This window comes from Geotrypetes seraphini, chromosome 1, assembly GCF_902459505.1.
Source record: "Geotrypetes seraphini chromosome 1, aGeoSer1.1, whole genome shotgun sequence".
In the NCBI taxonomy this organism is placed as follows: Eukaryota; Metazoa; Chordata; class Amphibia; order Gymnophiona; family Dermophiidae; genus Geotrypetes; species Geotrypetes seraphini.
This window is the reverse complement of record NC_047084.1, coordinates 267,178,682-267,206,173: the sequence shown is the minus strand read 5'-3', so window position 1 is coordinate 267,206,173 and position 27,492 is coordinate 267,178,682. Positions and strand designations below refer to the sequence as shown.

Sequence of the window (27,492 nt, the reverse complement as noted above, 5' to 3'; positions counted from 1 at the left end):
TGAAGAGGAAATAGATGGGCTTTCCCCCAAGGGACAACCTCTATAGTCGCTACTATTGACCCTGGCACCTTTTGATAGTACCAAGTTATAGGTGCTGGCACCTCCAGAATCTCAAAAATCTGGCACCTTAGTTTCAGTTTGCGCATTTCTGGAAGAAAAAACACGGCCTTCTACCATGTCGAAGCAGATCCACAAGTACCCTAGGGATTATGTTGGCTCCAGGTAGCTCATCTGCAAGTTAAAGATCCAATCCCAGGTAGCTCTTCTGCAAGTTGAAGATCCAATCCAGGTCTTGCAGCAGTTGGACAACTTGACCACTGTGTTTGCTCCATTGGTCTTAATACAAAGCTCTGAAAAGCTAATCATCCAAGTTTGGATGCACCTGGTAACTGCCTTTTACAGGTGAGCTGCCACAATGACCATCACCTCAGTGTGAGGTACCGTTGTCAGATCGAATGGGAGCGCCAAGGACTAGAAATGTCTCTCAGCACCATGGAATCTGAGAAATTTCCTAGGAGCTTGAAATATGGGAATATGTATAGAAGCTTCAGTCAAATCCAGCAAAGCTAGAAATTTCCCCAGTACCACCGAAGCTATGACTGACTATATGGCCTTCATCCAGAATTGGGGAATTGTCAGTGGTGCATTGACCGACTTCAGATCCAGGATTAGCCTCCAGTCATCTGAGTCTTTCCTGGGCATGATAAGATATCTGCCCCAGCCCAATTTCTTGGTTGGTATGAGTTTTACAGCTTGAATATAAATGAGTCATTTCACTGTTGCTCGGCCCCTGACCACTTTCTCCGGTCGTCTGGCCACAGAATCCACAAATAAGTCTAAAAGAGGATAAAAGAACTCAAGCTTGCAAACCTCTTCGATGATGTCTAGCACTCAGGGGTCCAAGCAAATCCTTGTCCCAGAATACCTGTAAACCACCACTCTTCCTCCTATCTATGGGAGTTCGGTGACTAGCCTGGCATCATTGGGACTCCCAAGTCCCTTTCTGCAGTGGTTCTTATTAAGTTTTCACCATTCAAGGTGTATGTTCTGCATGGGTTTCCCCTCCCAAGGTGCATTACTTTACATTTTTTGGCATTAAAGTTTAGTTGCCAAGTACTGAACCATTATTCCAACAAAAGCAGGTCCTGCTCCATAATGCTGGGCACAGTTGTGCTATCAGGTTCTGTTGCTCTGCCCACAATGTTGTATAGTTTAGCATCATCAGCAAATAATGTAATTTTGTCTCGAAGTCCCCGAGTTAGATCCCTAATAAAGATATTAAATAGTATCGGGCCCAAGACCGAACCCTGTGGCACTCCGCTGGTCACTTTTGACGTTTTTGAGGGGATAACGTTCACCATTACTCTTTGAAGTCTACCGCTAAGCCAGTCTTGTACCCATGCCGTCAGTGTTTTTCCTAGTCCTAACGAGTACATCTTGTTCAATAACCTACGGTATGGAACACTATCAAAAGCTTTGCTAAAGTCTAAATACACGATATCCAGGGACTCACCCTCATCCAGTTTTTTCTTTACCCAGTCAAAGAAGCTTATCAGGTTGGATTGACAAGACCTTCCCTTTGTAAAGCCGTGCTGGTGGGGATCCCTTAATCTTTCATCATCCAGAAATGTTTCCAATCTGCTCTTGATCAACTTCTCCATGAGTTTACTCACTATTGATGTGAGACTCACTGGTCTATAATTTTCAGCCTCTGACCTACATCCCTTTTTGTGGAGCAGGATAACATTGGCAGTTTTCCAGTCCAGGGGAACTTTTCCCTCGCTTAGGAAAAGATTGAAGAGCACAGCTAACGGCACTGCCAGGACATCCCTCAGTTCTTGAAGTACTCTAGGGTGTAGATCATCCGGGCCCATAGCTTTGTTTACTTTTAATTTTGATAATTCTTGGTGGACCTCGCTCACAGTAAATTCCATGTCCCGGAATGGGTCCTCCAAATTCCCCTTGGTCTGTAGCTGAGGACCGGATCCTGGTGCTTCGCAGGTGAAGACTGAACAGAAGTAGTTGTTGAGTATTTCTGCTTTGTCTGCATCCGAGTCTGTAAAGTTGCCGTCAGATTTCTTTAAGCGCCCAATACCACTTGTGTTCTTCCTATCACTAACATATTTAAAAAAGGATTTCTCCCCTTTCTTTACCTGCCTAGCTATGTTTTCTTCCGTCCGGAGTTTGGACTCTCTGACTGTTGTTTTAACTTTTCTGGATTTGGCCAGATATGTTTCTTTAGCCTCTGGTCGTTGTGATTGTTTGTAGTTTACGAAAGCTTTTTTCTTTTGCCTTACTAGTTCTGAGATCTCCGCGGAGAACCACCGTGATTTATTTTTTCTGCGTCGTTTGCTCTCGGTTTTGGTGTATATTTTGGTTGCTCCTTGCAGAGTAGATTTTAGTGTCGACCATAGTTCCTCTACATTGTCTGTTGTGCTTTGGTTTTGCAGCACTTTGTAGACGTAGTCTCCCATGCACTGAAAGTTAGTTCCTTTAAAATTTAGGATCTTAGTCGATGTGTTTGGCCTAGTGGATCCTTTCTTGAGGTGGAACCAAACCATGTTGTGGTTGCTGGATGCCAAGGTGTCTCCCACCAATACCTCTGTGACACTGTCTCCATTGGTGAGCAACAGGTCCAGGATTGTCTGGTCCCTGGTGGGTTCCAATACCATCTGCTTGAGGTGTGCTCCTTGCATGGAGGCAAGTAGCCTCTTGCTGCCGCTGGTTGTAGCGCAAGGTTTGTTCCAGTCCACATTGGCATATTAAAGTCTCCCACCAGCACTGTATCTCCACGCAGTGTGATGGTCTCTATGCCATCCATTAGTTCGTCGTCTGCATCCTCCTTTTGTCTTGGTGGTCTGTATACAACACCAAGATATAGGCATTTGTTATTGCCCCTGGCAAGGTTCACCCAGAGGGATTCTCCCGTATACTTGATGTCTGTGATTTTAGTTACTTTGATGCCATCTCTAATGTACAGAGCTACCCCTCCACCTGATTTGCCCTCTCTGTCTCAACGGAGTAAGTTATATCCTGGTATGACCATATCCCATCCATGGGACTCGGAGAACCATGTTTCTGATATCGCCACTACATCAAGGTCGGCGTTTCTCATTTCCATTTCCAGTTCCAGTATTTTGTTGCCCCAGCTACGGGCATTAGCATACATGGCTGTCCATTCTATCTGTTTGCATGGAGTGTTTTCTGACTGAGATAGTTTGCCCCCTTCATTCTTGCCTTTGTCCCCCTCAATGTTGCCTCCAATTTTGCCTTTGTCCTCCTTAATCTTTCCTTCAATTTTGCCTTTGTCCCCTTCATTCTTGCCTTTGCCCCCTTCCATCTTGCCTTCAATTTTGTCTTTGTCATCCTTACTATTGCCTCTGTCTCCATCAGTGTCCATGTGATTTCTCCCCGACCATAGTACCTCCACATTGTCCGTCGCGCTTTGGTTTTGCAGCTCTTTGTAGATATAGTCTCCCATGCACTGAAAGTTAGTTCCTTTAAAGTTTAAGACTTTAGTCGATGTATTTGACCTAGTGATTCCTTTCTTCAGGAATCACTAGGTCAAATACATCAACTAAGGTCTTAAACTTTAAAGGAACTAACTTTCAGTGCATGGGAGACTATGTCTACAAAGAGCTGCAAACCCAAAGTGCGACGGACAATATGGAGGTACTATGGTCGGCTCTGAAATCAACCTTGCAAAAAGCAACCAACATATACATAAAGACCGTGAGCAAACGGCGCAGAAAAAATAGACCACAGAGGTTCTCTGCGGAGATCTCAGAACTAGTAAAGCAAAAGAAAAAAGCATTCGTAACATACAAACAATCACAACGACCGGAAGCTAAAGAAAAATATCTGGCGAATTCTAGAAATGTTAAAACGGCAGTCAGGGAGGCCAAACTCCAGATGGAAGAAAATATAGCAAAACAGGTTAAAAAAGGGGATAAAATCCTTTTTTAAGTACGTTAGCGACAGGAAAAAAACACAAGCGGTATTGTGTGCCTAAAGAAACCTGATGATAACTTCGTTGACTTGGACGCAGACAAGGCAGAACTACTCAATAACTACTTCTGCTCGGTCTTCAACTGCGAAGCGCCAGGATCCGGACCTCAGCTACAGGCAAAGGGGTGCTCGGAGGACCCATTCCGGGACCTTGAATTTACCACGAGTAATGTCTACCACGAGCTATCAAAGCTAAAAGTAAACAAAGCTATGGGCACGGATAATCTACACCCCAGAGTACTTCGGGAATTGAGAGATGTCCTGGCAGAACCGTTAGCTGAGCTTTTCAATCTTTCCCTATGCAAGGGAAAAGTTCCCTTGGACTGGAAAACTGCCAATGTTATTCCGCTCCACAAAAAGGGATGCAGGGCAGAGGCTGAAAATTACAGACCGGTGAGTCTCACATCAATAGTGTGTAAACTCATGGAAATATTGATAAAAAACAGATTGGACGCAATTCTAGATGATGAAAAATTAAGGGATCCACATCAGCATGGCTTTACGAAGGGAAAATCTTGTCAATCCAATCTGATAAGCTTCTTTGACTGGGTAACAAAAAAACTGGATGGGGAAAGAGTCCCTGGACATTGTGTATTTGGACTTCAGCAAGGCCTTTGATAGTGTCCCACACCGTAAGTTATTGAACAAGATGAATGCAATGGGCCTAGGATATACACTGATTGCATGGGTAGAAAACTGGCTTAGCGGCAGACTTCAAAGGGTGATGGTAAACGGTATTCCCTCAAAAACATCGAAAGTGACCAGTGGAGTGCCACAGGGCTCGGTTTTGGGCCCGATACTATTTAATATCTTCGTAAGGGATCTGTCTCAGGGACTTTGTGACAAAATTACATTATTTGCCGATGACGCTAAACTATGCAACGTTGTGGACAACGCAGCAGAACTAGATAGCGCAACCATGCCCGACACTATGAAGCAGGACCTGCTTTTGCTGGAACAATGGTCCAGTACTTGGCAACTGAATTTTAATGCCAAAAAATGTAAGGTGATGCACCTTGGTAGCAGAAATCCATGCAGAACATACACCCTGAATGGTGAAAACCTAACAAGAACTGTAGCAGAACGGGACTTGGGAGTAATCATCCGGGAAGATATGAAAGCTGCCAATCAGATGGAGAAAGCTTCAACAAAGGTAAGACAAATGTTGGGTTGCATCAGAAGGAGCTTTATCAGTCGAAAGCCTGAAGTCATACTGCCGTTATACAGATCCATGGTGAGACCTCACCTGGAGTACTGTGTTCAGTTTTAGAGGCCACATTATATAAAGGACATGAAGAGGATGGAGTTGATTCAGCGAATGGCCACTAGGATGGTCTCAGGACTTAAAGATCTCCCATATGAAGAACGTCTGAGCAGACTACGCTTATATTCTCTCGAAGAGCGCAGAGAAAGGGGGGACATGATAGAAACATTCAAATACATCACGGGCCGCATTGAGGTGGAGGATGAAATCTTTTTTCCTACGGGTCCTACGGCGACAGGAGGGCATCCGCTAAAACTCGGGGGAGGGAGGTTTCATGGGACACCAGGAAATACTTCTTCACCGAAAGGGTAATTGATCGATGGAATAGTCTTCCATGTCAGGTAATGGAGGCCAGTAACATGCTAGACTTCAAGGGACAATGGGACAGACAGATGGGATCGCTCAAGAGGAATGCTTAATAGATGGATTCTCGAGGGAGGGAGGATTCTTGAGTGGGCAGACTTGTTGGGCTGTCGGCCCTTTTCTGTCGTCATACTCTGTTTCTATGTTTTTTTTTCCCCCTGGCCCCAAGATGGAGTCTCCATCTCTTCCTCTGTCTCCCACTCTACCGACTTGATTACTTACCTCAGATACTAAGTCTGTGTCTCTAGCTCTACCTCCCTCCCTCTGTCCCCTTCAGTATTCGCGCAATTTCTTACCTCTGAGTTACTTACCCAACTTGAGTGAGAGTGGGTCCCCTCCCCTGGCTCACCTAGTTTAAAGCCTTCCGTAGCAAGTGAGCGTCGTCCCAGGACATTCTTCCCTCTTCCGGTTAGGTGCAGCCCATCCGGTCCCTGCAGTCCTTGAAGTGCATCTTCATGGTCCAGGAAGCCGAAGTTCATCTCCTTGCACCATCGCCTAAGCCACTCATTAGTCCTCTTGATCCGTTCTTTCCTGGCTCTTCCTTTGTCTCTTACCGGTAGGATGGAGGAGAAGACCACTTGCGCTTCCAGTTGCTTCAGTTTTTCTCCTAGGGCTTTAAAGTCTACCTGTATCTTCTCCGATTAGTTCCTGGCGGTTTCGTTTGTCCTGATGTGGATGAGAAGCATTGGGTAGTGGGGTCTTGGGGCTTGATTATTTTTCCAATACAGGTAGTCACGTCCCTGATCTTGGCTCCTGGTAGTTAGCAGATCTCTCTTGCTTGTAGATCTGGTCTGCATACCGGTCCCTCGGTACCCTCAGCATGGAGTCCCCAATGACGACCACTCTGCGCTTCTTCTTGGGGGAGGGGGGGTACTGATTCGTTGCTTTTTGAGTTGGGGTTGTCTGCCGGGTTTCGAGATTACACTCTTGGAAATCTTCCCGAATATCCTCCTGAGTTCCGCTGGTGGGTCTTTCTTGTAGGAGCTGAAATCTGTTGCTCAGGGTGATCTTGCGGAGGTTGATGTGCTTGCTTGAAGATACCCAAGTGGAGGACTGTCTTCTTTGTTTGTTTGCAGAGATGACTAGTTGCCAGGTTCTGTCATCTCGAGTCTCTTCTTGTTTGCTTGCAGAGGTGACTAGTTGCCAGGTCTCATTGTCTCGAGTCTCTTCTTGTACACCAGCCGTTACTTCCAATGCTGCATGCCCGGTTGGTTCAGGTGTCCTGAGGATAGACCTGTCTTTGTGCACTTGTTCGGAGACTTGAGACAGTTCTAGGAGGACTCCATCGATGAATGCCTCGCTCTCCCGGATACTTCTCAGCCGCTGCACTTCTTCCCTCAGACTCGTCAGTTCTGCAGGATGTCTTCGTTGAGTTGTTGCTGGGTGTCATCTTCTGTCTGTACAGAGACTGAAGTCTTCAGGTGGGCCTCAACTTCGGTCTGTACAGAGATCTCCGCCTTCCATCGGGGGGAAGGGTGGGTCCTCTTCAGTCTGCACGGAGACTGTGGCCTTCATCTGGATTTCTTCGGCAGCTGGGGGGTTGACCTTGATTGTAGTCTTGGTACTTCTCATCTTCCTTGGTCCTGTTTTTTCACTCTCTAACATCTTCCGGCTTCCCCCCTGGCCTCCCAGTCTCACCTTTAAAGATAATTACAGCAGCCTGCAGAGGATCACCGGTAAGTGAAATTATTTTATTTTCAATATAGTGATTAAAATGTATCAGTTTTGAGAATTTATATCTGCTGTGTATATTGTGTGAATATGAAAAATGAATGGAAAAATTGCATTACAATTAGTAAAGGGGATGGGATCTGGGGCAGAGCTTGGGTGGCCCTAGGGAGGTCTGTGGTTGGGGTATTCACTTGATAATTGTTAGACTGAGGGAGTACTTAGCTTGAAGTAGCTGAGAAACACTGCTGTAGGCAGTAAGTTGGCGCCAGTGCTTCTCCTTCTCTCTGGCCCTCTTCCCTGCTGGCACCCCCTACTGGTGCCTCAGGGAACATCTGGAGGGCCTCTGCACATGCGCGGACTTCGACATGATGATGTCACACATATGTGTGATGTCATCATGGCGATGTCTGCACACTTCTAGATGCCTTAAGCCATGGCCACTACTTTTAGTGTGCCCCGGCTCGAGAAAGTTTGAGAGACACTGCCCTAGAGAGACCAGAGGGGTCTAAGCCTAGTGTTCCTACCCCACTCACATGTGCCCCATGGCACATGGAATTTTGATGCTCCTTGGACATCCCTCAAGCACAAATCTGGCATAAATCAGGTGTAAGTCAAAATGTTCTGTGCGGGAAGAAGATTGTATCAGAGAGAATTGAGTTGCAAATAAAATGTATTGAATTTAAAATATAAATTTAATATTTATTAATTTTCAACAATTCCCAATGCATGTGTTGTGACTGGGTACCCCTATAAGGTAACCCCCTTGGGGAGCTACACAATTCTGAGTATATGTGGAAAAATACTATAATTTGTATTGAGTAGAGTTTGTTTGGATTTTCTCAGCACACGGAAGAATTGGTGTACATAAATCAGCCTGAGCAGTCCATCTCTAGTGATTTTAATCAGAAATGAAAGGTTTTGAGGCAAATGGAGGCTTTTAAAATCAAATTGGGAAATCATGATGGCCACCATGACAGCAATTTGGTGCCAAAAAGCAGCCTGGAAGAGCTAACTAAAAGTTTACAAAATTCAGGGAAGGGGTTTTTAGAGGTTGCAAATTCTATACCAAACTCCAGAAACCCCCAAAACTGCAATTAAGGACCCCCCCCCCCCCAAATGCTCCCTATAGGCTACAAGAGCCTGTATTCACAGTTCTGTCTCTGCATCAGCTGAAACAGCAGCTGGGCTATGGAGAAGACTACAGTCTCAGACAAGCATGTAAAAATAGTCCAAATGCTTGTTTATTTGGGCTGTCAGACCCTGAGAGAACCTGAGACATCAAACTCCTACAGCTCCACAGTCGACTCGGGGAGGTGGGAGTGGGGACATAGCTGGCATCCGATAAAGACCTCAGGACCAACACGAAGTCACACAGCCTGCACTCAAGCTCCAGAAACAACCAGGAGCAAGTCTTGCTATCAGGGGAACAATCCCCGAGCCACCAAAAGTGCTAGTGTAGACTGTAAAAGGATTGCCCTCTCAGCTACAGACTTCTAACATACAGAATCTGTGTATTCTCCCAGGTAGAGCTGCCCCAGGAACACTGGGGACTTCTGAAGCACTGAAAAGCCCCAAAATCTGGATAAAAAAACAAAAATAATAACGTAAAATCAGAACAGATCAGAAAGACACCTTCCAACTCACGTGTAGGAGGAGAAACTGGGGAGCTACAGCACAGCCCAGAGATACAGGATGCGGAGCCGAAAAATGTAGATGATGCCTTCTATGCAACTCGCGATTAGAGGTGAATAAGACTTATATGCCTTTTGCACTAGAAATGGCAGCTGACACTTAGCGGTAATCTTCCAATACTACCGCTTGAGGTCAAGCTGCCAAATAAGGATAATGGAATCTGTCACATATTAACCCATAGTACTTCCAAAGATGGGAATTCTAAAATTGTGGCTCTCAAATCTGTCCTTGAAAGCTTCCAGCCATTCAGATTTTCAAAGTACTTTATTCACAATAAATATACATGAAATAGATTTACATATTATGCAGATCTATCTCATGCAGAATTACATATATCCTGAAAACCTAATTTGCTGAAGGACAAGCTTGGGAGCCACAGTTCAAAAACGATACAACAACCACTTCTAAATAATGCCCACACTATAACACTTCATACTTTATGGCAGCTCACAACCCAATCACAGAAGTTCATTTTAATTGCCTTCAACTAAAATGTGAAAAAAACTTACACAGGCTGCTCTACAAGTGGAGGTGGATTACTATGAGAATCCAAAAATATTATAGGAGTAGAATCATTCTCTTTCTCCAAATTTAAACATTTGGCATTGGTTCTCATATATAGGGATGAAATGTGCTAGGATATCTGTTAACAAGCCAGGCTGACAGAAAGCAGAATTTTAAAAAAAGGAGAAAAAAAAGTTAGAGAAATTAAAGTTGCGTAGCACTAACAGATTTACTTTAAAGACAGAAGACCAAAAGTTATATATGGGCTTGTGACCATGGCTGTGGCAAAATAGAATGACATTTCCTGAATTTTCTGGGAGAGAATGTCTTTACTATAAGTGTTAATAAAAAAAAATGAGGAGATATGTAACAAATCCACAAAAGTCTATCAAATAAATATTCTTCTGTTGTTTATATTTGAACAGTAACTATATACTTTATTAAATATGTATGCTCCAAAGATCAGATTGTTGGACTGGGTGAAGATCCTTTATTAAAAAAAATCATGCTTTAAAACAATGATTTTTTTTTTTTTTTTTGGGGGGTGGGGTAACATAGAAAGCTTTCACTTAAAGGAAAGCCCACTATCCACCATTTTGTTTGTACCAATAATGGAACTGCAAAGTACAAAAGCTTATGAGAACATACAGGGGATAAGGATAGGGGATAAGAGATTCTGCTCTTTGCAATATCTTGGCCGCCACAATATGAGATTTGGAGATGTTTGGACAGGTGTCAGATTTGAAAATTTATATGTTCAAATCCAAAATTTTAAATGTGACTCTACCCAGGGAGCAGACAGGGTATTTGAAAAGACAATTCCAGCTTAAATGGGAGGGGAAGGGGCCTAGTGGTTAGAGCTGCTGTTTCAGCACTCTGAGATTGCAAGTTCAATCCCAGCCTGCTCCTTGTGATTATGGGTAAGTCACTTAACTCACCATTGCCCCAGGTACCACAGTTAGATTGTGAGCCTGCCGGGACAGATGGGGAAAATACCTAGGAGTCAGTGGCATAGTAAGGGGGAAGGAGACGATCTGCCCCGGGCACCGCCTTGGTGAGGGCACTGGCACCCCTCCTCCTCTACATCCCCTGCTCCTTCCCACTCCTCCCCCCTGCTACGTGCGCGCGCCTTCACTTCCCCCCCACAGTACCTCTAGATCTTCACCGGTGCAAGCAGAAACTCCAACCTGCTGCTTGTGCCATTGGCTCTCCATCTGAAGTTACTTCTGGGTCCTGCACCTAGGAAGTAACGTCAGAGGGAGAGCCACCACAAAATGGGAAGCAAGTTGGTGATGCTGCTCACACTGGGAAAGTTAAAGAGGTACAGTGGAACGGAAGAAGAGCATGCGTGTGGCTGGGGGCGGCGGGTGCCACCACCTCGGGTTCCTCTCACCCTCGCTACACCACTACTAGGAGTACCTGTTTACTATTCAGTGTATTGTAAATCGCTTTGGATGAATTTCTTCATATAAAGGTGGTTAATAAATAAGTAAATCCTAGTCTCTTACATTAGGTATTGGTATCTGGATGTGAAAACAAAGCAAGGGAGGCTTTATGAGATTAAATATTGCCCTTTAATAAAAGCAGCTCTGGGGAAATTGGATCAATGGGAGAGTCTCAATTTATTGTGCCTTGGCATGTTCAATAGAGTAAAAATGATGATGATGATAAAGTTTTTATATATATTTGCATCGTTACCACTCAGGGAACATATGGCCATAACAGAGAGACTGAATGAATTCTTTGCTTAAGTCTTTACGGAAGAAAATGTAAGAAATCTACCTTAACCGGAAATGGTTTTCAAGAGTGATGATGTGGAGGAACTGAACGAAATCGTGGTGAACTTGGAAGACGTACTAAGCCAAACTGACAAACTCAAACATTAAATTACTGATCTGCTGTCACTAAAATTGACTGTAGTATTTAAGGTTTGGAAGGTAACGAATGTTACATATGCAGTCGGTGTCAGGAACTGGAAAGCCTGAGGATGGAGGTCGGCAGATTGAGGGTCAGGGTCCAGGAACTGGAGGGACTGCGCAACACAGAGGAGACGAGCTGGTCAACCAAGGACACAGACGGAGCAGGCCCCATTGTGGACCAGGTGAGGGACCTCGAGAGATTCATCGAGGAGGCCTATAGGAGGAAGGTGGAGGAACAGGACCAGCAGCTGCACAGACGGATGTCGGCAGACGAGACCCAGGATCCACAAGGCGACACCGGGGAAGGACCTAGCGGAGGAACCACGCAAGAGGAGGAGACCGTGACTCACCGGGACACCGAGGGAGAGACACCGCACTACACCGAGGACACGGACCTGAGACAGAGGAGGTTGCTGAGGAAAGGGAAGTCTGCTATTGTGGTGGGAGACTCGATCTTGAGAAAGGTTGATAGTCACGTAGCTGGAGGAAGGGAGGACCGGCTGGTGACTTGTCTCCCAGGGGCCAAGACACGAGACGTCACTGATAGGATCGAGAGGATCCTGGACGGAGCAGAGACAGAGGAGACTGCGGTGATAATCCACGTCGGAACGAATGATGTGAGCCGGAGGAACTTCAGCATGGCCACACTGACTGACCAGTTCAGGGTCCTGGGACGAAAGCTGAAGCGGAGTACCCGGAGGATAGCATTCTCAGAGATCCTGCCTGTACCGAGAGCAGATGCAAAGAGGCAGGCAGACCTCCAGGCTGTGAATGCATGGTTGAGGAGATGGTGCCAGGAGGAGGGCTTCCACTTTGTGAGGAACTGGACGTCCTTCTGGGGAAAGAGTAAGCTCTACCGGCGGGACAGCCTGCACCTGAGCACAGCGGGAACTAGGCTACTGGCAGCCAATGTGAGGAAGGAGATCGAGAGGGCTTTAAACTGAGGAGAGGGGGAAAGCCGACAGCTGATCTGATATTGACGCTTCGGACAACAGTATCCAGAACAGATGCTGAACGGGCTGACTGCAAGGAGGAAGTAGAGAGATCGGTGGATCTTATGATCAGACAGCGAGGGAAACATCAGGTAAAGGGAGCTTGCTGGGAGGAGACTAAGGGACATGGAGACACAAGGGGACTGGGTGGCACGAGGGCGAAAGCTGAGGGCAATACAGGGGTGCCACAAGGCGAGGGGGATCAAACGGAGGCTCAAGGGATGATAGCCCAGGAGGGGGCCGGTAGGGCTAGAAAACCCAGAGGAAAAGCGGGGAAGTGGGGTGGCGGGATTGTGGGGAAACCGAAAGCTACGAGGGTAAAGGCTGAGGGCAAAGCAGAAGCACAGGGAACAGGAGAACTGCCCGAAGTTCAAGGGGAGGCGGCCCAGGTAAATACAGAGGTGGAGGAAAAACGACGGGACCTGCGGTGCTTGTACGCAAATGCAAGAAGCCTCATGGCCAAGATGGGTGAACTAGAGGTCGTGGCCAAGGGGAAGACCTGGATATAATTGGAATTACAGAAACATGGTGGACAGAGGAGAATCAATGGGATGTGGCGCTGCCGGGGTACAAGCTCTACAGGAGGGACAGGACCCACAAGAAGGGGGGAGGCATAGCACTATATATAAAGGACTCTATCTACTCGGTCGGGATGGATATGGCAAAGAAGGCAGAGGGGCTGGAATCGCTATGGGTCAAATTGCCGGGAAACAAGGGTGCAGGCATAAAACTGGGGCTGTACTATCGCCCACCTGGTACGCCGGAAGGAGTCGGACACGACTTGGAAGCTGAACTGAGACAAGAATGCAGGACTGGAAGTATAACAGTGATGGGGGACTTCAACTACCCGGGGATTGACTGGAGTATGGGTCACTCCAACTGCACTAGGGAAACAGGATTTGTAGAAGCTGTGAGGGACTGCTTCATGGAGCAACTAGTCAGGGAACCGATGTGAGGGAGTGCTACTCTTGACCTCATCCTAAACGGATTAGGGGGGCCTGCAAGAAGGGTAGAAGTGGGAGGACCACTAGGCAACAGTGACCACAACGCGATCAGATTCACATTAGAAAGGGGGACACCCACAGTAAGGAGGACCGCAACAACTGCGCTCAACTTCAGGAAAGGGAACTATGTTGCTATGAGGGAAATGGTGGTGAGGAAGCTCAGAAACATCCTTAGGATGGAGACTGTAGGAAGCGCCTGGACCCTATTCAGGGACACCCTGCAGGAAGCACAAAGAATGTACGTCCCCAGTTTCAGGAAAGGCGGCAAGAACAAGCGGTCAAAGGACCCGGTTTGGATCTCAACAGAAGTAAAGAGGGCAATAAATGACAAAAAAGTATCCTTCCGGAGATGGAAAAAGGACCCAACGGAGGAAAATCACCAGGCACACAGGAAATGCCAAAAGGAATGCCACCGAGAGGTTAGAAAAGCAAAAGGGAAATACGAAGAGGGGCTGGCCAGGGAGGCGAAAAACTTCAAGGCATTCTTCAGTTACGTAAAGGGGAAGCGACCAGCGAGAGAGGAGGTGGGGCCGTTGGATGATGGGGATAGGAAGGGAGTGATTAAGGAGGATAAACAGGTAGCTGAGAGGTTGATCACGTTCTTCTCGTCGGTTTTCACGAGAGAAGACACATCTAATATACCGGACTCAGAGGAGCTCATGAGTGGGGAACAGGCTGAAAAATTGGAACATGTCCTCAAACAGATAGACAGGTTAAAATGCGGCAAATCGCCAGGCCCAGACGGGATCCACCCAAGAGTTCTAAAGGAACTAAGACAAGAAATAGCGGGCACAATCCAGCATGTTTGCAACCTATCCTTGAAAACTGGAGAGGTACCAGAGGACTGGAAATTGGCGAATGGCACACCTATCTTCAAGAAGGGATCGAGGGGTGACCCCGGGAACTACAGGCCGGTGAGCCTGACTTCAATTATAGGGAAGATGGTGGAAGCTATGATCAAGGACAGTATTTGCGAGCACATCGAGAGAAATGGCCTACTGAGAACAAGCCAGCATGGATTCTGTAAGGGAAGGTCATGCTTAATGAACCTTCTGTACTTCTTCGAGGGAATAAGCAGTCGGGTGGACAATGGGGAACCTATAGACATCATTTACCTCGATTTTCAAAAGGCTTTCGACAAGGTGCCACATGAAAGGCTGCTTAGGAAGCTGTGGAACCACGGGGTGGGAGGGGATGTACACAGATGGATCGAGCACTGGTTGTCGGGTAGACTGCAGAGGGTTGGAGTGAAGGGCCAATATTCTGACTGGCGGGGAGTCACGAGTGGTGTGCCACAGGGATCGGTGCTGGGGCCGTTACTCTTCAACATATTTATCAATGACCTGGAAAAGGAGGCAAAGTGTGAGGTTATAAAATTTGCAGATGATACCAAACTGTGCGGCAGAGTTAGGTCCAGGGAGGAGTGTGAGGACCTACAAAGGGACCTGGACAAACTGGAAGACTGGGCAAACAAATGGCAAATGCGCTTTAACGTGGAAAAATGCAAGGTCATGCATATAGGGAAAAAGAACCCGTTGTTCAACTACAAATTGGGGGGGGCATTGTTGGGAGACAGCAGTCTTGAGAGAGACTTGGGTGTGCTGGTGGATGCATCACTGAAGCCATCTGCACAGTGCGCAGCAGCCTCGAAAAAAGCCAACAGGATGCTGGGCATCATAAAGAGGGGCATAACAACCAGGACGCGGGAAGTCATCATGCCATTGTATCGAGCGATGGTGCGTCCACATCTGGAATACTGCATTCAATATTGGTCGCCGTACCTCAAGAAGGACATGGCAGTACTTGAGAGAGTCCAAAGGAGAGCAATGAAACTGGTAAGAGGGCTGGAACACTGCCCATACGCCGAGAGGTTGGATAGGCTGGGGCTCTTCTCTCTGGAAAAAAGGAGGCTCAGGGGAGATATGATAGAGACCTTCAAGATCATGAGGGGCATAGATAGGGTGGATAGGGACAGATTCTTCAGGCTGAAGGGGACAACAGGTACGAGGGGGCATTCGGAGAAACTGAAGGGAGACAGGTTCAAAACAAATGCAAGGAAGTTTTTTTTCACACAAAGGGTCGTGGACACCTGGAATGCGCTACCGGAGGAAGTGATCAGGCAGAGTACGGTACAGGGATTCAAACAGGGATTGGACGGATTTCTGAGGGATAAAGGGATCGTGGGATACTGAGAGAGGTGCTGGGATGTAACACAAGTATAGAAAGCTAACCAGGTAATAAGTATAGAAACCCAATCAGGTCGTGCATGTGCAAGACCGGAGGGTTAGGACTTCGATGGGAAGATAGGACTTCAATGAGAAACCAAGGTGGCAAGGGAGCCCCTTCTGGTGATTCAGACAGGTCGTGACCTGTTTGGGCCGCCGCGGGAGCGGACTGCCGGGCAGGATGGACCTATGGTCTGACCCGGCGGAGGCACTGCTTATGTTCTTATGTACACAAGTTTTTTAAAAGGGTTCCAGGGGAAATCTGGGAAATTACAGACTTCAGTGACAGGCAAAATAGTGGAAAAATTATAAAAAATAAAATTATGGAACACATAGACAAACATGATTTAATGGAACGGACACAGCATGGATTCAGCCAAGGGAGGTCTTGCCTAACCAATTTGCTTGACTTCTTTGAAGGTGTGAATACACATGTGGATAAAGGCAAGCCGATTGATGTAGTGTATCTAGATTTTCAGAAAGCTTTTGACACAAGTTCCTCATGAGAGGCTCCTAAGAAAACTAAAGAGTCATGGGATAGAAAGCAATGTTCGGTTTTGGATTAGAAATTGGTTATCGGACAGAAAACAGAGGGTAGGGTTAAATGGCCTTTTTTCTCAATGGAGGAGGGTAAATAGTGGAGTGCCGCAAGGATCTGTACTGGGACTGGTGTTATTTAATATATTTATAAATGATCTGGAAATTGGAATGACAAGTGATGTGATTAAACTTGCAGATGACACAAAACTGTTCAAAGGTATTAAAATGCATGCAGACTAAAAAATTTCAGGAAGACCTTAGTAAATTTGAAGATTGGGCATCCAAATAAATAGCAAATGAAATTTAATGTGGATAAATTCAAAGTGATGCACATTGGGAAGAATAACTCAAATACGAAGTTATTCAGAGCAGTAAAGACGCAGGGGGATTGCGAAGATCTGCAACGTGACATAATCAAGCTCGAGGAATGGGCATCGACATGGCAGATGAGGTTCAACGTGGATAAGTGTAAAGTGATGCACGTCGGTAACAAAAATCTCTTGCACGAATACAGGATATCCGGGGCGGTACTTGGAGAGACCTCCCAGGAAAGGGACTTGGAAGTTCTGATCGACAAGTCGATAAGCCGTCCACACAATGTGCGGCGGCAGCAAAAAGGGCAAACGGAATGCTAGGAATGATATAGAAGGGGATCACGAACAGATCAGAGAAGGTTATCATGCCACTGTACCGGGCCATGGTACGCCCTCACCTGGAGTACTGTGTCCAGCACTGGTCTCCGTACATGAAGAAGGACACGGTACTACTCAAAAGGGTCCAGAGAAGAGTGGCTAAGATGGATAAGGGGCTGGAGGAGCTGCAGTACAGCGAAAGATTAGAGAAACTGGGCCTCTTCTCCCTCGAACAGAGGAGATTGAGAGGGGACATGATCGAAACATTCAAGGTACTGAAGGGGATAGACTTAGTAGATAAGGACAGGTTGTTCACCCTCTCCAAGGTAGGGAGAACAAGAGGACACTTTCTAAAGTTGAAAGGGGATAGATTCTGTACAAATGTAAGGAAGTTCTTCTTCACCCAGAGAGTGGTAGAAAGCTGGAACACTCTTCCAGACAAGTTTCTGCTGAACAGAAACGTGTGCTGGTGGGGCTAGTCTCAGTTAGGATGCTGGTCTTGGACCAGAGGGCCGCCACGTGAGCGGACTGCTGGGCATGATGGACCACTGGTCTGACTCAGCAGTGGCAATTCTTATGTTCATAGGTACCAGAAGCTAGGGTCCACCTTGGGGGTCAGCCCAAGAAAAAGATCTGGGTGTCATTGTAGACAATACGATGAAACCTTCCACCCAATGTGCTGCAGTGGCCAAAAAAGCAATCAAGATGCTAGGAATTATTAGATAAAGCACAGTTACTTATTATAACAGGAATTATCTGGGGACATCAGGCAGCTATTCACACAGATGGGTGACGTCACCCAAGGAGCTTGGTACAGACAGTGCTAAAGTGTACTGTCACTTTTAAGCTTTAGAAAGCTTTGAGACTGCCAACACTGCGCATGTGCGAGTGCCTTCTTGCTCGATGCCAGTTCACGAGGTTGTCAGTTCTATGCCCAAGTAAAGAAGCCAACTAGGGGAGGTGAATGGGATGTGAAAGTATCTGCCTGCTGTCTCTGAATAACTCCTGTTATGTTAAGTAACTGTGCTTTATCCTTGGACAAGCAGGCAGAATATTCTCCCTAGCTTATGAACTGGGATGGAGGGAGAGTTGGCCTCCAAAGAAAAATAAATGGTTACTGCCAGGCAACAATATCAGAAATATTGTTTGATATGAGATGGCATGAGCAAGGGAAGGAAATGAAGAGAGGACTATTATGTGGTGTACCATCCTCAGCAAGAGTGAAAGGGAAGAAACCAACAAACCAATGCGTATGGAAGCTCTGAATAGTAGCCGACCTCATAGTGCCAGGTGAATCCAAGCACAGGAGAGAGATATGCCAGAAAGATGTAGGAAGAAACAGTAGACTGGATACTGGCAAGAAGCATGTTTAAGGGTGACCAGATGAAAAGACTAGCTATTCTTGTCCTAGGTTGTCACAAATGGGAAGCGAAAGAGAAAGCTGCAAAGCAAAATGGAAACGTGATTCCCATTAGAGTAATGTTATAGGAAAAACAGGAAAGAAAAGATATGGAGGAGAGAAAACTCCATGACTATTGACTGGAGAATGTAGAGAAGTTGGAATGAAAAACTGACTGACTGGGGGTGAGGCTAAATGTCAGCTTAAGAGCTCTGGTATGTCTTGTAGAGAAGAGAGCTAGTGCTTGAGGATTACCGAGCAGAAGTAGCACTTCTGAAAAACAGGACTAGCAAATGCAGGAACAGGTGGTGATTAAATTATAGAGGAAAAAGTGAATGGAGGATGGACGTCCCGGAATGCTCCTGTTAATGAAATAAGCAAAGGACGCTCAAGGAGAGGAATATGGCTGAAAAGTAATATTTGAGGCGAATGTATGCAAAACATCTGGCCTCAGGTTCTACTGAGATACTGAGTTGGAGAACTGGATTCAGAATCCTGAGGACTAAGCAAGAGAAACTGGACCATTTCCTAGTTAAACAAGTATCTTAGGAAAGGCACACCAAACGCCTCAAAAATAGAACTTCTTTGGATCAGGAAAGAAAAATGCACCTTCAACTGCCCATCCTTAAAGTGGGAATCAACTACCTTGACCACAAAAGATGAAGCACAAAGCCTAGGAATTATGCTCGACTCGCACCTATCACTCTCCAGCCACATCTTTCCTCCTCTTTCTACCATCTCCGACAGCTCAGGAAAATAAGAAACCTATCATTTCAGGCAGAAATTTGGAACAAAAGTTTTAGTGATTTGATCTTAGATACTTCTTCTTACCAGGACTTTAGAAGATTGTTAAAAACTTATTTGTTTGATAAATATGTATAATCTAGATAAGTTAATAATTTCTTAATGTTATATTTTCTATATAACATTCTGAACCATGAGTTATTGCGGTATATAAATAAATTTATTATTATTATTCACCGAACAGGACTTCACCCAACTACTCCATATCTTCGCCCTCTAGTGCCTGGACTACTGCAACACATTATTCTATTGCTTAACAGTGAAAAACATCCAATGACTACAGCGAGTTCAAAATGCAGCAATTAGGCTACTAAAAAATCTACAAGCCCATGACCCCTTCTCCCCAGCACTGACCGCAGCCCACTGGTTGCCCATAACCAAACATTGCATCTTCAAAGGTCTAGTGCTAGCATACAAATCCCTCCACAACATGGCACCCAGATCTTCTCACTTAAACTTCCTCTCTACACTCCAAGGTGAGGACTACGCTCCCAGGATGAAGTGCACCTACACCCTCCCCTCCTAGGACACAACTTCCAGCTCCACATAGCCCCAAAACAATCTTACTCCCATTTCCTACAAAACCTATGGAGCAACCTACCCCCATACATCAGATCCCTAGAGGGACTTTTAAGCTTCAGGAAAGCCATAAAAACCTACATTTTTTACTAACCACATCCTCTCAACACCAAGCTAACACTTCCCATCCCTCCATATTTGATTCTGCAGAATACTCCAGGAACCACACTAAAGTACTTGATACTCGAAGTTGTATGATCATCTATGTACAAATGATGCCCATATTCTTAATATGTTGTAATTTTGTAAGATCAGCTGTAACTCTATGAAATGTTCTAAGAGTAGCTTTATGTAACATTACAATGTATCACTAGAACCTGTTCTGAGCTCTTTGGAGAGGACAGGATATAAATTCAAATAAATAAATAAATACAACAGCTGTCTTAACTCTTCCCTCCTGAACAGAAGCCCCAGGAGACACATCCTCGGTATGAGAGGATACTGCATCCCCTGATGGGCAGGTCTTGGCTACAGAATTATTTCCTACCTCACCAGGGTGACACTCTCATTTTAAGGAGATCTCCCTCCTCCGAGGTAGCACAGGGGCTGCCAGACTGGAGGTAGGACTTTTCTATAACATTCCTGTAGGTCTCCTATATGTACCTCTCTATCTCTCTTAGCTCCTCCAAGTCTGCTACTCTAGCTTCTAGAGAACTGACTTGTTATCTGAGAGCTAGGGGTTCTTTGCATCACACACACACATATAACTTCTCGCTAATTGGGAGATAATCATACATGTGGCACTCAGTGCAAAAGACTGGATAGCACCCCTCTTACTCTGGACTGCTGTCTGCATCTTAGTATTATTGAGCTGTTTAATTAAACCTTGTTAAGGTACTAGGCACATTAGAGTAGTATAAAGAACATTAGGATTATATTGTGTGCTTTATTTAGTGTTTGATTCTTAGCAAGTAATGAAATGTAATAAGAGTCTGCAATAAGCACTCTTCCTTTTATCCTAATTAGAATAACCGACTATAAATTAAGACTATAAGTGAAAAAATGTCGTAGGGTTTGGTGGGAAAGAAAACTGAGCTAGGCCCTGCTATGCCTACCAGAGGTTATCTGTTAATTCTGTAGGCTGACAGTTTCTATCTCTAGCAGAATGTTCAAGTTTAAAAAATATGGGGAAAAGGTTTTTATAATATGGAAACTAGCTAATAAGTAAAGCTGCTCTCTTAAGATTAAAATTGTCTTTATAAAGGAATCTACAATATATCTTTTATCCTAAAATTATCAAAACAGAGAGCAAAATAATATTCACTTACCCAGAGAAACGTCCTCTTCTGCCCTCCTCTCAGTTATTGAAGTGTACATCAGTCATAAAATAACAGTGAATTAAAGTGGAACAGCAAATATGAAGCAGTTTGTAGTACTGATAAAAGTAACCAAAGCAGCATCCTGAATTACTTACATTCATAACAGTGGGAACAGTTAAATAAAGGAAACTTAGTATTTACACAGAGATGAAAATATATATCCAATTAAAGAAGAAAAAGATACTAACAACTGATCTCATGGCCAGCCACTGTTGCTAGCACTGACACTTAAAATATTCAATGAAACTTTGAAACAAAGTACTCACCTTGGTCTCTCTCTCAGCTGCTTCCGCTAACCTTTTTAATTCCTTTTCTTTCTTAATAGCTTCTTCTTCCTGAAGAGTTGCTTCCAGTTTGGCTTTATTGTCCACTTTGTCACACTCTACTGCTGCTACTTTCACTTCTGCTTCTTTGGCCTGAGAAATAAGCATACCCCTATAACATTATTTGTAAATATGGATACTGTATTTCCCCGCATATAGGCCTCCCCTCTGCATAGGCCGCAGAAAAGGGTGGCCTAAGTTTAAAAACTGGAAGATAAGCCGCCCCATAGTATTAGTCGCAGCTTATCTTCCGGTATCTCCGCTGCCTTTTAACATCATCCCTTTCACCCCTGGTACCTTTATCGGAGCCCCCTGGACGGCGAATCTCTAGTGGTGCAGGGCAGCCGCGATCTCTTTGGCATCCGGTCTGCCCCCGCACCGCCCGCTGAATAGCCAACGTCATCTCTCGCGGGACTCGTGAGAACTGACATTGGCCATTCAGCGGCAGTGTGGGGGCAGGCCGGATGCCACAGAGATCGCGGCTGCCCTGCACCACTGGAGATTCGCAGTCCGTCGTCCAAGGGGCTCTGATAAAGGTACCGGGGGTGGGGGGATGATGTAAAGTCCATACATAGGCCGCACCCCATACACGGGTTTGTAAAACCCATGTATAGGCTGCAGCCTATATATGGGGAAATATGATATATAATAAATGTTCTGACAATATACTTTTTTGTAACAAACAGCATTAAAAGGATCACGGTGATTGCAACGATTTTCTAAAATCCAGCAGTACACCTTTCCGGGCACTTGTTTGTTCCTTTTAATGCTGTTTGTTACACAATCTTATCTACCATGGACCCCTGAAGAAGGCGTGTAGTCCGAAACACGGACCGTGTCGGGTCCCCTGTTTGGTAATAAGGTTGTATCTTTCTCAATAACAGACTCTGGACTTTTCCTCCAGGAACTTGTCCAAACCTTTCTTAAAACCAGCTACGCAATCCGCTCTTACCACATCCTCTGGCAATGTGTTCCAGAGCTTAACTGTTGATGAATCTTCTGGTCAGACAGAATGTCCCACCAAGATGATAACAGAATCCATATCAAACCCTGTGAAGCTTGCTCCTACACACTTTCAAATGAGCTTGGGAGGTCCACTGAGTACACAGTAAACAAGTAAAAGACAGGATCCATAATGCCTTTGGAGAAAAGATGGTTCATGGCCTACACAAGGTCTCAAGTCTCCAAAAGGTAAAGCAGGGATACTCCTAGAAATCCTGGTAGACCAATCATATCTGGTACTGGCACACTCAGAGGAAATATCTGGACTTATAGAGGGAATTCTTAAACCCATAGGGCCTGATTCTAAAAATGGTATCCCAATTGTAGGTGGTGGTAGGCATCCTACTGCTATCTAATGGACCAATCAGGATGCACGTTAAAAAAAAAAAGACGGGGCGAAGGATGCCTACATTGTAAGCATCATTTGTGAGCGCAAGGAGATGTCTAGGTACATCTATGGACACCTAAGGCAGGTGTAGGCATGGTTTATGCCTAGGCACTTCTCTTAGGCACAAGTCAGACGCCTTAAATGTAGGCTTGTAAAATGCTGGCCTACACTTAAGGTGTCTACAGAAGCAAATAGATGTGATTCTGGAAGTGGCACCTACCAGTAATTGACATATGGTAGGCATCCATTTTGTAGGTGCCGTTTCCAGAATCAGGCCCTTAGTGCATAAGACAAACAGCTTCATATAAGACACCACAGACTTCCTGGACAAATTATAAAACATCAAGCAGCTACCACCAGGGGCACTTCTAGTCATAATGGATGTAGAATCACTACATAGCAACATTTCCCATGCAGATGGCATAACTGATTGTGAAAAATTCCTAAAGACATCTACCCTGGACCACCAATATTCACCAGAAGCTATTACAACATTAATCAAATTCATATGTCTCACAACTTTTTTGGCTTTAATAATGATATCTATCTGCTATGGACACCAGGATGGCACCACAATATGCAAACATCTTCATGCCAGAACTGGAAGAGACATTTCTGAATGCGTATCAAACTAAACCCCTAAAATACTACCAGTATATTGATGACATTTTTATGATTTGGATTGAGGGAGAAGAGACTCAATCTCACTGCTGCCTTTGACACCATCACTCAATTCTTCTAACTCGTCTTCGCCACACTGGCATAACAGACACTGCTTTAACTTGGTTCACTTCATATCTCTTTGAGTGCCAATATTCTCCTTTTACTCTTCCCTGATGGGCCCCCCCACCAAGGCTCAGTACAAGGCCCCTACACTATTTAACATGCTCATAGCACCCTTACTCACACTGGCACAGTACTTAGGTTTCACAACCTACACATATGCTGATGATCTACAATTACTCCACATCTTGGACCCTACTGATACAAATCAAATACAACACATCAACCAGAATTTAAACAAAATCTCTGCTTGGCTCCAAGCCCACTTAATGCTAAATACACACAAATATGAAGTATCTGCCCGAGCCCAAATCCTCGGGCGGCACGGTCTGTATGACCTGAATATCTAACAACCTCTGAACTATAGCCGAGACCTTGCTTGCTTTCTCTGGTGTCCCCAACCAGGAAGCCTATAAACAAATCTGTTAAGGACTGAGCGAATTCGAGCTTGGAATCACACCAAATGATCTCCAGCAACCAACAGTCTGACAAGATCTGTGCCCAGGCCTCTGCATACTCCCAAGAGCCATCCCCCTATCTTAAGGGGAACGGCTCCAGACCTGGTATCATTGGGCTTTCCTGAAGGCTGAAGTAGAATGAAAACTAGAGGCTTGGTTCTGCCTAGGTCCTGAAAATCTGTCTTGAACCGTGGAAGGAACTTAGAGGAGCTTCCTTCTGGGTACTGCTAAAAGCATCTGGAGCCTCTAGAGCAGGGGTGTCAAAGTCCCTCCTCGAGGGCCGGAATCCAGTCGGGTTTTCTGGATTTCCCCAATGAATATGCATTGAAAGCAGTGCATGCAAATAGATCTCATGCAGATTCATTGGGGAAATCCTGAAAACCCAACTGGATTCTGGCCCTCGAGGACCGACTTTGACACCTGTGCTCTAGAGGTTTGCAGTCTGCTGTCAGATAGAGATTTTTAGCTGATGATCTGCCACACTAGCCATAAGATCGTCCAGCCCCTTTACAAACAACACTTGTCGCTTGAAAGGAAATCTGCTGATGGTAGCCTTGGAAGTGGAATCTCCCACCCACTGCCTGATCCAGAGCATTCTGCAGGCTAAGATAGAATAAGCTGAGACTTTGACGTGACTGATTATGTCGTTAAGGGCATCGGCCATGTAATCCATTCCTGCTAACAGGAGCTGCGCAAAAGGCTTGCCCTACATCAGCATAAGTCCCCACAACCTGGTATGACAGGTGCATATCACAAAAGAGGTTGCTGCAACTGCTTTGATTCCCGATCCTGCATATCCTTTAATACCATGACTCCCTCACTTGGCAGGGACATGCATTTGGTCACCTGCGCTACTAAGGAAGCTAACTTAGGTCGAGTGAACATTTGATAACATTCCTGTGCCATCGGTCAGAGCTGAGCCATTGTCTTGGCTATCTTTAATGACCCTTCAGGAGTATCCCAATGCTATGTAACTAAAACACTCATATCAAAATGCCAGGAAAATGAAGATGACTGGGCTCTCACTCTGCTCAGTATAAAGCATGGAACAGAAGGGACCTGTTGGAGTCCAACTAACTCCCACAGGGAGTCAGCAATAAGCTCTAACAGAACAGAGGGTTTGAAAAGTCGGCAAACTGTGAGAACATCCCCATGGTTAAGGGCCACCACTGTATCTTGTGTACTTGCACATGCCTGTGACCCTGAATCTCCCAGCAGGAGGGCTCACTCTGTGACACACAGATAAGAGCCTCGTCGTCTGAGCCTCCATCCAAAAGGTCCATTGGATCTTGGCCAGCCTCTGATACTGAGCTAGATGGGTCCTGGAAGCCCAAGCCCTCTCACGCACCTCCTAGTGTGCTGCCAGATCTCCTCTGGAGATCTTGTCCATCCAAGCTATCCACATCAGATTGACAAATTCAGGAGAAAATGCTGTATTAGGCAGCACAGAGTCCTCTTTAGATGACTCCAGCTTATGTTTCTTCAGCTCAGCAGCCCACCATTCCGGGGTTCAGGAAGGGATTTATTCTCAGCAGACAGCCCCCGACTGTTTCTCAGCCCTAGAGAGTTCATGCTAAGCCATACGCTCCCACCCACCCCCCTCTTCACATGCTACACACCATGTGGTGCAAGAATGATTTTGGGTGCCCATCTAGTGCAAACCTGGCATTAATTAGGGGTAAAAAAAAACCCCCATGAGGACTCCATCCTTGCCAGTTTTGATGCAAAATGAGGTAATTTGAAAGTTCTGGATAACTTTTTTAAAAAATCAAAGAAACAAAAAGCACCCCAGGAATTCCAAGATGGCTGCCACAGCAGCATTTTGGCACCAAAAAAATGGCTCAAAAATGCTTTAACTAAAAATAAAAAAAAATCACTGAAAAATGGATTTTGGAGATGGGTGCCCCTAAAGGAAGGGGCAGAAACCTGTAAAAACAGCTTTTAAAGACCCCCCCACCCCTGATTTTACTCACAGGCTGTAACAGCCTTACTCACTGTGACCTTTTCTGGAGATGTGCTGCAGTCTGCCTCAGCTCTTAAAGTAGCTGGATCTGGGAGAAGAAATCACTTCCTCAATGTGACTGTTCCTCCTACACTGAAATGTTCAGGCTGCCAGCTGGATCAAAGCCTGACTGATCCTCAAACTTCTGCGGACTCATGCATGTGAAAGGGGGGGGAGGCAAAATGCAGCAGGCACCCTGAAGAGTCCCACTGAGCCCCCTACGGATGCCTGACAACTTGTGCTCAAGCCCCTGTAGCCCAGTAGGTGAGCAAAGCTACTAGGGACCGGAACCCTGGGCCTCCACAAAAGTTTCTGCAGGCTGGCTAACAGGTATCACAGAGGATTTGGCCTGTCAGCTGCTGACCTCAGTCCGCTTCTCCACACAGACAGAGCATCAAAAGCCGCCAAGAACCGCAAAAAAGACAAAAAAAATATACAGAGCAGATCAGAAAGATTCCTTTCAACTTGAGTGCAGAAGGAAAAACTGGAGGGAGCAGCAGAGCTTCCGGTGAAGGAGAGGATGTTGAAAAGCTGGAATAGATTCCTTCTGCACAGCTCATGAGCATACGAAGAATACTCGTCCATCTAGAACAGGAGTGTCAAATGTTGGTCCTCGAGGGCCGCAATCCAGTTGGGTTTTCAGAATTTCCCCAATGAATATGCATGAGATCTATTTGCATGCCCTGCTTTCATTGTATGCTAATAGATCTCATTCATATTCATTGGAGAAATCCTGAAAACTCTAATGGATTATGGCCCTCGAAGACCGACATGTGACACCCCTGGTCTAGAATGACATACCTATTGCACTAGAACAGTGGTCTCAAACACGCAGCCTGGGGGCCACATGCGGCCTGTCAGGTACTATTTTGAGGTCACAAAAGTAAAATAAAACAAACAGTTTCTCGATCATATGTCTCTTTAGCTATAAATTACAATATTATTATTAAGACTTGGCCAAAAGGAAAGATTTATAAAATATAAAGAGTTTTACCTCATGCAAAATTGTCATTTCTTTAATAAGACATTAACTATTTTTTCTGAGGCCCTCCAAGTACCTATAAATCCAAAAGGTGGCCCTGCAACAGGTTTGAGTTTGAGACCACTGCACTAGAATAGCAATTTCTCTGTCAAGCCATAACAAAAACATAGCAGTTAACGTTTTAAAAAATGTATTCACAGAAATTCTATGATTTAAAAAAAAATGTATACTTACCAATACTTTTGGTATATTTAATATAAATGCTTAAGATGTTTTGCAGTAGGCATGAAACTTACCATACTCTCTGGCAGTGTCTGAAGAGTTGTTTTCAGCTGATCAGCTTGTGAAAGTGTCTCAGGAAGATATAAAGCTCTGGACAAGATGAGCAGAGAAGAAGGAATTTGCTGGTTCAAGTGCAGATCCAACCACTACAAAGAAAAGAATAGGAGAGTAAGACACTGAAAATTAAAATGCTATGACAATTTATCAAACGAAACAGAATAGCAAAGGAAAATGCAAAAAGCACCAGAAGAGCCACAGCTGTAACAATTTATTGAATCCAACAGGAGAAAAGTAAAATAGTCATCCAACTATGGCTTTATGGCACAAAGTATCAGGCGTGACATGGCCGTGTTTCGA

The 27,492-nt window shown here is 45.2% G+C and overlaps 1 protein-coding gene across 3 annotated transcripts in view; it reads right to left on the bottom strand.

Moving 5' to 3' along the window:
* LETM1 (leucine zipper and EF-hand containing transmembrane protein 1) overlaps positions 1-27,492 on the bottom strand; it is a 251,235-nt gene that overhangs the window by 70,226 nt on the left and 153,517 nt on the right. For all 3 annotated transcript variants that reach the window (XM_033950993.1, XM_033951002.1, XM_033950987.1), the window contains exons 8-9: positions 27,150-27,281; positions 21,182-21,331 (exon numbers count right to left, since the gene is read on the bottom strand). In XM_033950993.1, coding sequence (XP_033806884.1) covers positions 21,182-21,331; positions 27,150-27,281 — 282 coding nt within the window. The remainder of the gene's footprint in view (positions 1-21,181; positions 21,332-27,149; positions 27,282-27,492) is intronic.